The sequence below is a fragment of the Phaseolus vulgaris genome, chromosome 1 (assembly GCF_051622355.1).
Source record: "Phaseolus vulgaris cultivar YP4 chromosome 1, ASM5162235v1, whole genome shotgun sequence".
Lineage (NCBI taxonomy): Eukaryota > Viridiplantae > Streptophyta > Magnoliopsida > Fabales > Fabaceae > Phaseolus > Phaseolus vulgaris.
The window spans coordinates 44,938,856-44,951,185 of NC_143498.1; the positions used below are offsets into that span (position 1 = coordinate 44,938,856).

Below are 12,330 nucleotides of genomic sequence, written 5' to 3' on the forward strand. Positions count from 1 at the left end.
AATAAATACAGAAAATTCCTATCAAAATTACTTATTTGAACCATACCTTCCAAGACTAGTTGATTTGCTATCCTAAGTGTGTGAAAGCATGATAACAAGGTTACATTTTACACTAATAGAAACCTAATAAGTTTATAAAGAGTTTGATAAGTGTGAATGAAGGGTGTAAAATTTTGGAGAAAACAAAATAGTGTTCTAATTTTATAAGCACGTACTGAAGTATGGGTGATATGTAGATTACTAAGTATAGTGGAATTATTTTTAATTCAACCCGGTTTGATAATTTCTTTTTAAGATATGTTCCTGCAAAAATTATGCTTCAATCTGAATTGTTGCATAATTATGTATAGTATATGGACAGAACAATCATCTTGATTAATTTTTTTGAATTTTAAATCGTTTTTTAGCTAATTTTTAAGTTGTTTTTTAGCTAATTATAATTATAATAGACTGTCAAATTTTTTTTTGAGGTTTATGTCTTTTTATTTTGTAAACAAGTTTCAACACTCTTAAATGCACCACATTTATTATATTCTTTTTACTAATATAAAAAACATCTTGATTGGTTAACGGGTTGTGAAACTCTTGTAGTCCCTTGTCAAAAACAGCATCCGCACCCGATTCCTATTGCTCTAAGTTGTGTGATTTACATTAATTAAATTTACTCGATTTAACAACAAGCATTGCTAATGAAACTTCATTACTTGTAATTGTAGCGAAAAGACACGAAAACAAGTTTGTTAGAGCTGTAGAATTTGTTTGTTTGTATGACATAAAAATGTAGACATATGAGGTCAAAAGTACAGTACAAATACACGTATATACGCAGTCCAATAAAGAACAAAATTGAGAAGCTTGTCGTCCCAATTCCTAACTAATTTCCTAATTAATGAATTAATCATACATTACAAAGTACAAGGAGAAGCAAAGTAAACTGTGTTGATAAACATTCAAGAAGAAAATGTTAATAAGACGGGACAATTTGGTAGGAAAAACCCATCACACTAACGAAAATGTCTTTCGTTTTCTTGTCGTTGTTCTTGTCATTGTCTTATATCCTATCTTTTCCAGTAATAAATAAATATTTTTGTTACTCAGTCATAAACTAAGGATTTTTTAATAAGAAGGACATTCTTTAAGAAATTAAAATTATATATTTAAAAGTATAGAAAAAAGTATAGAAAAACATATTTTGTTTGTATTCCAATAAAAGTCACTTTTTATTTATTTCTTAACCCATATATTTAGAATACCTGTTAACATTATCTTGAAATTAATATTATTTCTGAATTTAAATATAAAAAATGCTTCTAAAAATAGTAACGTGTTAAATAATAATTTTATATTATTATGATTGTTCATGTTAATTTTTGTAATTCAACCTTAAGAACAAGATAAATAAATTATTTATATTTTAGTACATTTTGAAAAATATATATGTTGATTTTGATTTATGTAAACGGATTTATTGTGTTCAGTGGTACTGAAAATTTAGTAAATTTTCAAAGGTAACAATTTCCACAATTGCTACTAAAATTGAGTTTTGTACACTCTACAATTATGTTAGGTGACAATTTAAGAAACTGTAATATGATTATTATTATTTTTTGCTTAAAATAGTAATATTTTTTAGAGAAAAATATAAAAATTGGAAAAAAAATAAGGACAAACTTAAGAAGTGAAGAAGTGGGTTCTTTTATGTTTGTTAACCGTTCGTGAGTGATATAAATTTATATTGGACTAAATGTTCGACGTAAAAATTTCTATTGGACCAGAAAGTCCAACATAAAGTTTTATTAAAAATAGGTTTAAAATGTCTAAAATTTACTTTAGACCAGGTAATGTTAACGTAAATTTATGTTGATCTTGGTATAGGATAACCTAAATTTATATTGAACATTATTTGGTTTTATGTAAATTTTAGACATTTTTTAAATTATAAAAAAATGCCTTTAAACAAAAATTTGAAATACAGAAAAATTCCTCTATTTTCTTATTTGCATTGGTGAAGAAATTGAGAAATTGATTAGTTGCCCTTGCCCTTTGTTTAACATTTTCCAGGAATCGTGGTTGTGTGAGATGGTGTTCATTTGGCGATGGCGGAAGAAGCAGCGACAACGACAATGGCGTTAAAGAACGAATTGGTAAAGTACCCTAATTTGTGTTGGTTGATTGTAATTTGTGTTGGAAGTGTTAGTGAACTAAAACTATTTAATTAAATGCTCCAAAATAAATTGCAAAAATTGTTGAGGTTGAAGTAATATTTATAATTTGTTGCTATTGTTTAAGTGTTTGCAGTGATTATTTGTTATTCAAAATTGCTATTGAATGCATTTCATTGTTAATGGCTCAACAATTCATTGATATGAGTGCAAAAAGTGTGGGAGACAACTAGTATTATAAAATTAATTAGAATAGGTAGAAAATTATTTTTTATTCATTTATTTTTGTGATAATTGCATTGTATCAACTTTATATAACTTTAAAATTTAAATAATAAGTAGCTAAAATTTTAATAGTTAATTAAATATTAATTTTAAAATAATTTTTAATAATAAAAACTACCAATAATTTTTTTAATCTTTTAATTAATATCTAATTTAATTAATATAATAACTAATTATTATTTTTTTAAAAATAATTTTTTATTTAATAATTTTTCTGTAATAATCCTACTATAAAAATATTCTTATAAAATATTTTAAATTTACTTATATAAGAGGATGAATCCAAAAAATTTGTATTTCGAATCCTAGAGTTTAATCATCTCATGCTTAACTCTTTATTTAGTATAAAAAAACATAAAAAGAACCTTTTTAAATAAAAAATAAAAAATATTTTTTTTCTTAGATAAAATAAAGTATATGTATGGTCGTTTTTTTTTATCTTAACACTTTATTTGCTTTTGTAGAAAATTAAAAAGAATATAGAGAAGGGACGAAAAACATCACATTTGACGATCCTCTTATGTTTGGAAGTTCATGTAGCACAAATGAATATTTGTGTAAGTCAAGAAAAAAAAAATGTATTGCTTCCAATTTTAGATGGAAAAGATACGGAAGGCAGAGGTTATGTAGGATAAGAATAAAAATAAATCTTAATTATTATTGTTATTATTATTATTATTATTATTATATAACTTTTCTTGTACTTTCTTTTCTTTATATTTGTTTCCTAACTCAATCAAATATATCCTAATGATATATCTCGATAGGAAGATAAAAAAATCACTTGTAGACAGCAAAAGGCTACACAAAACATGTACTCTTAATTATCTACGTGTGATTGACACATTAGTATTGAGTAATTGAAATCAGTAAACAAATCTGCCTAATGATCTTGTTTGTAATGATCATTCCAAGGAATGAATTTGAAGTGTAGGCAAAAAGATGGTAGGGCAGTGTATGTTGACAGTGATGGGATATTGATATGATGAACTGTCACTTCCAATTTTGGTGCCGAGTTTAAACTCAAGGACAAGTATAAGATACAAATAGCATAATGTTCTTCTACACCTTCCTCCACTACGAAGTTTCCACCATCTTTCCTTCCAAATACTATAAATATACTATACTCTACATGCAATGAAACATTTATATATAATCATTTTCTGCTTCTCAACATGTTTTTTGTACATTAATTTCTACATAATATTATCTGGAATGTGTGTCATCACAGGTCCATAGAGATGAAAGTAAGTTAAGTGTCACACGATGAACAGAAGCTTTTGCTGATAAAAAGAAAACCATGAACAGAGGCTTTTGCTGATAAAAAGAAAACCATGAACAGAGGCAACATCTGTTATATATTTTGAATAAATTTGTTGTTTTTTCTATTTTGTTAGTTTTATGTTTTGAATTATTTTTATTGTATAAATTTCAATTTCAATTTGTTTGTTTTTTAGTTTATTTTTCTCAAATAAAAAAACTAGAAAATTAAGTTTGAAATGTGGAAAAAATTTGTGTTTAAATATTAAATAGTGAGATGAATTAGGCAGATGTTAGAAAAGAAAATATGATTGAATCGTTATTCAAATGTAGTTGAAATTGTTATACAAGAAAATTTAACAGGATGATTGATTAGAACAGAGAATGTCAAAACAAAAAGAAATGAGATCAATTAAACCAAGTGAGTGTGTGAACCTTAAACAGTTTTTAGAGTTTTACTGATGAATTGACAGTTCTGTTTGCTTAATTTTTAGTTTTTTGTTTCATCATAAAAGAGCGTGAAGATGATTGAGGCATTTGTGTTAATTAGGAACCCATGGCCAAATATCCAACTTTTATCTTATTAAAATTTCATTTTTTTATATCCCCTATGAGCCAAGAATTTTTGTTATTATTGCACCCTAACCTTTGATAATATATTTTCCTACCCTTTAGCATGTATAAGGAAGGAGAACATAGATGCAATAAATATAGAAGAGAGAATGGTTGGATCTAAATCTTGAAAGTTTAAAAAGTTGAAAATAGGAAGAATTTATTCCTATTGATGAAAAAAAAGAAAAGAAAGAAAATAAAATTCATAGTGAAAATCATGAAAAGGTAGAAAGAAAAATGAGGAAAAATGTGAAGTCAAAAGAAAATGGTGATTAGAGCTATAATTGGATTGTAGGTATGTTCTTCTTTAATATGTGCATTTTGTTATCTGGAAAAAAAAAACCAAAATTTTTTGGAAGCCTAGTCTCGTTACAACCTTGGAAAAGACCTTAAGATTCATGTTTCTAATATGTTTGTGATTTGAAGATGAAATGAAAAGCAACTGTGATTTGTTACAATTCAATGAAAATAGAGAAAAACACTTACTTGTGAGCATATGAGAAGAAATTCCTTGATAAATTGTCATTTATTTGTTTTGATTTGATCCTGGAAGTTGATTGTGTGAATAGTTTTCTATATTTGAATTTGGAAGCATCATAAGTTTTTAAGTTGATTTGTTGTCTAGTGAATTAAGTTGTTTGATATTTAAATTTAAATATATTCATTTACTTTGCTTCAGGACAAACAAGATTCTAAGTTGGGGAGAGTGATAAAAGCCTAATTTCAGTAATATTTCATATTAAAATATAGGAACTTATGAGTATTAATTGTTAAAATACATATAAAATAATCTCTAATTTATGAATTTATACCTTTTTACATATTTTATAATCTTTATTTGAATAAGAACATTTTATTTCCAAATTTGGTATTAATTTTAGGTTTTTAGGGAACAATAGAGATGATTGGGCTAAAGAGGAATAATAACTTAAAAGGCGAAAGCTGGAAGGCCTAGAATGCACAAAAGCACAGAAAGCCCAAATCATCATTAGAGCATCCTTCTCGCTCAAGCGAGCTATATATCGCTTGAGCGAGAGAGCGCCAAAAACATTGGCTTTCTTATGTTTTAATCAACAAGCCCATCAGCGCGACGCAAGAAGTCACCTAACTCTAGAAAATTAGGTTAAATAGGGGACTTGAGGCTCGACCCTAATGTGCAACCATTGAGTGACTTGTAATCCAATTGGGAAAATAGAAGATGTTAGAAGCTATGTGGTTAATTCTACCATTTGGGATTGAGAGTAATTTGTTCAAACTCTTATGTATTAAGGTGATATTTTAACATAATATTATGTTCTGAATTGATTATTGGTATTATTGTTTTGCTTCTAATTCTTGATCTAGAATCTTAAATTTGACTGGAAAGTATTTTAAGTGTTCTGACCTAAACAATAATACTTAACATATTTGAGTGTTAAGAATAGACTTGAAATGTTAAAAGATAAGTTGTTTTTATAAATATTCGAGGAATCGATATTTAGGAAGCATCTTAATAATTTTATACGCGAGGAATCGATATAATTGATTTTTATACAGGCATCAATATCAATCAAAGGGCATAATATTGTCATGCTAATCAAAATACGAAAGAGTGAGAATGATGAAACTCAATCCCTATTTTTCCATTTGAAGCAACAAACTCTTTGATTTGTTTTCTTATTAATTATTGTTATCATAAACAAACTTTTATTATTCTATTTTAGATTTAGTGAATCTTTTACTTCAATATTCAATTGTCCCTTGTGGGCTCGATATCTGTCCTTAGGGACACATTATTATTTCTGACAAATCGGTGCACATGCCGTAGAGAGTCATCAAGGAGGAGGCAACAGAAGTTGAGTAAATGTATTATAGAAGTTGGTTCATTGCTAATCTTCTATATGACACCAATTCAATGGTGGAATCTATGGAGAAAGATAGTCTACATTCTGAAAGCTCGGAAACATCTATAGGAGGTGAGTTGAGAACAATCATGTGGGCAACACAAAGTCGAGGCTTGATGAGATAGTGGCTAAGATTTTGTGTGTAAATTTGTAGCACCAATGGGCATAATGATCCCTATCGATGAAGTTATGTTATTATAGGAAAGACTAGAGCTCATGATAATTAGAGTGAAGTTACCAATTGGCAATAAGGTATGGCTGACAGAGGATATGAAGATAAATGAATGATTATATCACATAACATTGAAAGTGGAGACAACAAAAGTTTATCTGATGTATTATAGAAGATGGTTCAGTGTTAATCTTCTAAAAGCTCATTGGTGAAATCTATGGAGAAAGATAGTCTACACTCTGAAAGCTTAAATACATATCCTATAACAACTAAAACTTTGGTAGCTAATGTTAGATAGCAATTTAGAATTTATTTTATAATTTTTTATTACTAATAGAAAAACTACTTTAGATACCAATAACATTTTAATTTATAAAATAAGAACTATCTTAGTCAATATAATGATTAAGTATTTGTTGTCTCTAAATTAGTTTTTATTTAATGATTTTCTTGTAGACATTAATGGTAATACATGTGGGTTTTGTGCTTTAGTCTTTAATAGGTGGCTTGCATGGTGATGCAAAAAGGCTATAGCAACAAGGATAGGTGTGAAAAATTAGTGAAGCAATAATGATGTTGATGGCAAGATAAATAAATAGAGACTCTTAATGGTGGTGTGATGATGGAAAATTGTCCATTCACTTATCAATACAAACTATAACCTTATGTTGGAATAGTATGGTATCGGTGGAGACATATTAGAACATGTTGTAATTACTAAAGCTATAATGTTACACTACAAGACAATCATTAAATAGAAATTAATTTTAGAGACAAAAATTAATTAGTTACTATATTGACTAAATTAGATATTATTTCATAAACTAAAAAAAAAAATTATTTTTTTATTTACAAAAAGTAAATAAATAAATATGGAACACTTAAGAGGTGCTCCAATCCTATTACAAAGAGACTGTGCAACAAAGAGGACCTCCAACCTAACCTACAAGGCCCAAGATAACTACATACTCTTATGCCCCATGTAAAACATCCAACATCATATGAAAGTGTTCCTCGAAAATCTACTCAGCTAATGTAACTACATAAAAAACCAACTGCTAACAAGACCTATTTTTGACATACTTAGCTGCTTCACAACCTTGTACAACGTATATGTATTTTAGAGAACAAAAAACATATGCTACAAAAAATATAATTTGTTTAGTCCCCTCAAAATACCTCATCTGAAACACTACTTTCACTTAACCCATCCATAAGAAGAATTTCCAAGCACAATTTTGCACACTATTTTGAGATGACCACAGCATAAACACCCACTGAGTTAATCCCTTTTGCATAGAGAACTGCAACACTAAAATTTGCACCAGAAAATTCCACAACAGTATCACCCATTATTTGATACCCTTTTTCTGAGAACATTGTGTATAGTAATCCCTATTGCCTTACACTCCAGTCCAAACCACAAGATCTCGCCTTACTAGCCATGTACATGTTCACCATACCCAATTAGATACAAATTTAGAAACTATTTTATAAAATTTTATTAATAATATAAACTACTTTAGATACCAATAATTTGTTATTCTATAAAATAGTATCTATTTTAGTCAATATAGTAATAATTATTTTTTATCTTTAAAATTAATTTTTACTTAATGATTTTCTAGTAGTGTTAGGTTGTGGATGTAAACATTTACACATATATTGCTTAATTTTTGTCTATGTAAGATATCGAGTACATACTTGTTGTGCAGGATTTAGTTTCACCAACCACTCTGTTTAGAGTCACTATTGTTGAATTATTCAATGTGCAAGCTAATTGTTGGAAATACATGGTTTAGCCTCAACTTTTGGAACACATTTGGAGGCTCTTTTTAGTCAAAAATTTTGTATACAATTATAAAAAGTTGGAGTACCCCAAATAATCTGATTTTGTTATAAATTTATTTGTTGATAAAAGATGAGACCTTCATTGATAAAGAAAAATTCATGTTATAAATAATTCATTGTCTTTGTTGAGTAAAAATAAAAATCAATATTGATAGGTAGTGTGATTTGTAATAGTATGACAAATTTGAAAACATAGAAAATATGTTGTTTTCAAATAAAGAATTATTGATGCTGAGGAAATTTTGCAAATGGCCCAATTAAAATCTTGGTAGTGGTTGAAATGAAAATTAACAAATTTTTCTTTCTCTTTCTTTGATTGGTCCATGTATCAAATTTTATGTTTAAGATCTCTTGAAAGAATCATTGATTTTTGTTGGGAATCCTTCCTTAATTTGGTGGGAGACCATGACCAATGAATCTTGATAATTGATCCATTGAATATATTTAATGATGGTCATTCCAAAGTCTTGAAATTATATCTTTCTTGAAGACTTTGAAGCTCAACCTATAAAGTTGGAGATAATATTTTTCAGGTATCTTGAAAATGTGACAAACATTGATTATTCATTATCTCTTTATGAAGAAGTCTTCCTCTCCTTCTCTATATAAAGGGAACTTGGGAGGAAAAGAAATGCAAGTAAGGGAGATGAGCAACATAAAGAGAAATGAAAGAATAGATATTCACCATAGTGTGAGATTAAAAATCCTAGTGAGATGCTAGAGAGACATTGTATTCAATTCTTGTTGGATCGGATTGAATGTTATCCTCACAGAGTGAGAAAAACAAATATTGTAATCCTACTTTCATAGTGGAGACATTTTTTGGATTAGGTCCCGTGGGTTTTACTTCTCAAGTGGAGAAAGTTTTCCCATGTTAAAAATTATCGGTGTCATTTTCTATTTTACTCTATTTTCTATTATTTGCTTATTGCTTCTACAAGTGCCCATTTTGTATCTACACCAAAGAAGGAGAAATAGTTCTGATTTACCCAACAATTTTATGGATGTATGATTGTTCTATTTTCTGGCTAAGTGTAAAGTATTTTCTTTTAAGCTATAGCCATTTAGCTGGTCGGGGAAGGTAGTTTTTTGTTAGTAATGCAAGATGCAGTACATGGATAGAAAGGCGTGATATGGTGGTCCAGATTAGAGTGTAAGATGTTGATGCTGCAATCATCTTTGCAAAATTGTACAATTCAATCTCGTACACAGAATTGGGCTTGGACTTTATTCTTATGGATGAGCTAAATAGAAGTGGGGCCTTAAAGGAGGTTTTTTAGGAGTTTAAACATTGTAGTGATCTTAATATGATTGAATATTATATACATATTCTTTGTAGTTTGTGTTTTTTGTACTATTAAATATATATGCATTGCATAAGGTTGTGGTGTAAGTAAGTATATTTGAAATAAAACTTCTTAGCAGTTGGTCCTTTATGTAGTTATTAGTGGAACAGAGTTTTGGAAGAACTTTTCTTATGATATTGATTTTGGAACACAAAAGTATGTAGTTCGCTTGGGTAAGTTTAGTTAGAAGTCTTGTATATTAGACGTTCTCTTTGTAATAGGGTTGGAGCATCCCAAGATTTCCATATTTATTTATTTATTATTTATCGATAAAAAAAATAAGTAGTAGAATATTATGTGATTTTAATTTTAAGAGATAAAACTTTTAAGATATTGAACCTAGGTAGTAAGAAATAAAAAAAAAAAACACAAACAGATTGTCAAATTAATAAAGAAATATACTCAAAGATGAAACGTGTAAAAATACTTATTCATATGTGATATAGAAATATAAAGAGAGAGAGAGATCCAAAGGCCGGCTTGTAGTTGTAGAATACTTCTCTTAGCAAATATCTAAGACTTTTCCACAGATATCACACACCACACTCGCATGACTATTAGTTATAGGTAGGTAATGTCGATGTCCTCATTTTGTTTCTTCCTCAAACCACCTCCACCTCTCCTTTCTATAATAATACCCTCTCTAGGACTCTCTCCATGTCTCATAATATACAATTATTAACTCCTATAACAAATTAGTTAAGTCCATATCTCCCCCTTCACCATGGACTTAAACTACCCACAAGACCATGATCTGGTGGGAACTGGGAGATCCTACGAGTGCATCTTCTGCAAGAGAGGCTTCACCACAGCACAAGCCTTAGGTGGACACATGAACATACACAGAAAAGAAAGGGCCAACAAGACCAAACCCACTTTCCCTCCTCCTCCTTCAACTTCTAACAAACCTGATGGAATCACCAACTATGCAGATCTCGTCTTCCATTCACAAATTCCAACCCACTCCCCTTCTCCTGATGCTAATAGCTTCCGTGATGTTTGTTTTTCAGCCACTGCACTGAGTGTTAGACCTTCCCATGGTGAGGTTTTGTGTGCAGAAAAAAATCAACTGGGACACGTGTTTGTGCAGGATTGGAGGACCAGAAATTTTAGCTTCTACACTAATCCTTTGTGTTTTCATGAAATGAACAAGTTTGAAGACACTGAAGAGAATGGCCTGGATTTGGAGCTGAGGTTGGGTCATCATCCATAGCATGCATATATATATATATATATGCTATGCATCCATCAAGCATGTATAGATATAAAGATATATATTAGATGGGAGGACGTAGTGATCACGAGAGAGAAACTAATTTTGAGCATATAATCGTAATGGGTTATATGATCAAATTAGTTAATTCTCTCACACTTCCATTTTGATATATAGATATAGCATGTATATATGCTGTTTGGGCCCTATATTATGGACATTAGGAAGAGATGGCTTGAACCAGCATGAAGTCAAAGCTTTGGGATTGTTCTAAGTGAGAAACTGAGGTGCCCAGAATTCTTATGAGGAAGGTACTGCTGAAATAAATTTTCTCTTTAAATAATGTCTAGCACTAAATCTCAGTATACAGGGTTCTACACCAGAAGTAGTACTCCTGCAGTTCCTAATTACGTGAATGTTCCTTTTGGTGATGATTTTAAACTTTGTTCAGCTTTGGTACACAAACCTTGCTTGTTACAATAAAAATGAATTAGGTAAGTTCTATTATGCATTGTACTTTTTTAAGAAATCTCTTGGCATATAATCCAAAAACTGTCTGCATAAAAAAATATAAAACAATTTTCTTTGCATTGTTAGAAGACAGGTGATGAATAACGTAACTGCTCCGGCAGGATGAGTATTAGCTCACTAAATCCATATAGAAGAAAACATTATGGTTCAGTTATGTTATGTTATTATAATTCCTAGATATATTGCTGACTAAAACATCATAAGGGGAGTGGATTGTACATCATGAAATTAAATTTCTTTGTTTTACGTGGTATCCAAGCAATAACCAAATGATTTACAAAGTTATGATTCATCTTTACTGTTTCTTTCTTTGCTCAGAAAAAAAATGATTCGTCTCGAGTCGTCTACCTGCAGTGTAATTACAGCATGAAAAAAGTGTCGGTGATTTGTAAATAAGAAAAAACAAAATTTGCTGCAATTCCGTAAATATTTTTAAGTTACTAATCAGAAGTAAAAAATTTATTTCTGCAATTTATGTTGACATTTAATGTATGCTTTTATTATTGAATATTATCAAGATAAAATATATATAATTCCGACCCAAAAGTAATACTCAATATGAAATTGCATCTAATTATTTGTTCAATAAAAAATTACAGTAGTAATACACGGAACAACCCTTTATATCAAGACAAACAAATTGATTGTCATGTTACATATACGTAGTAAAATTTACTATAAATTCTTTCTTGATGTCTTTTCTTCTTCTTTTAAAATTTCTCAATCTTATTTTTGTGTATCTAAGTTATTTCCATTGTTTCAGATTTCAGATTTTTTACTATAAAAATTATTAAATAACAATTAATTTAGAAACAAAAAATATTTAGTTCTTCTATTAATTTAATTAAATGTTCTTTTATAAATTAAAAAATTATTGATATGTAAATTAATTTCTATTATTAATGAAAATTTATAAAATAGTTTCTAAATGGATATCTAATATTAGCTACAAAGATTTTAGCTACTAATTACTTTAGATTTCAATTTAGTCTTTAATTAAATTAGTCACTAATTT

At 28.8% G+C, this 12,330-nt stretch overlaps 1 protein-coding gene across 1 annotated transcript; it reads left to right on the forward strand.

The window, feature by feature from the left end:
• Positions 1 to 10,076: 10,076 nt before the first annotated feature.
• LOC137814276 (putative transcriptional regulator RABBIT EARS) lies at positions 10,077 to 11,291 on the forward strand. Its single transcript, XM_068616909.2, has one exon. It carries the CDS (start codon positions 10,296 to 10,298, stop codon positions 10,782 to 10,784), a length of 489 nt encoding a protein of 162 aa, XP_068473010.1. The 5' UTR covers positions 10,077 to 10,295; the 3' UTR covers positions 10,785 to 11,291.
• The last annotated feature ends 1,039 nt before the right edge of the window (positions 11,292 to 12,330 follow it).

What these genes read in the sequence shown, in the direction of transcription:
- LOC137814276 (XM_068616909.2), top strand. Translation starts at nt 10,296, where the DNA reads ATGGACTTAAACTACCCACAAGACCATGATCTGGTGGGAACTGGGAGA.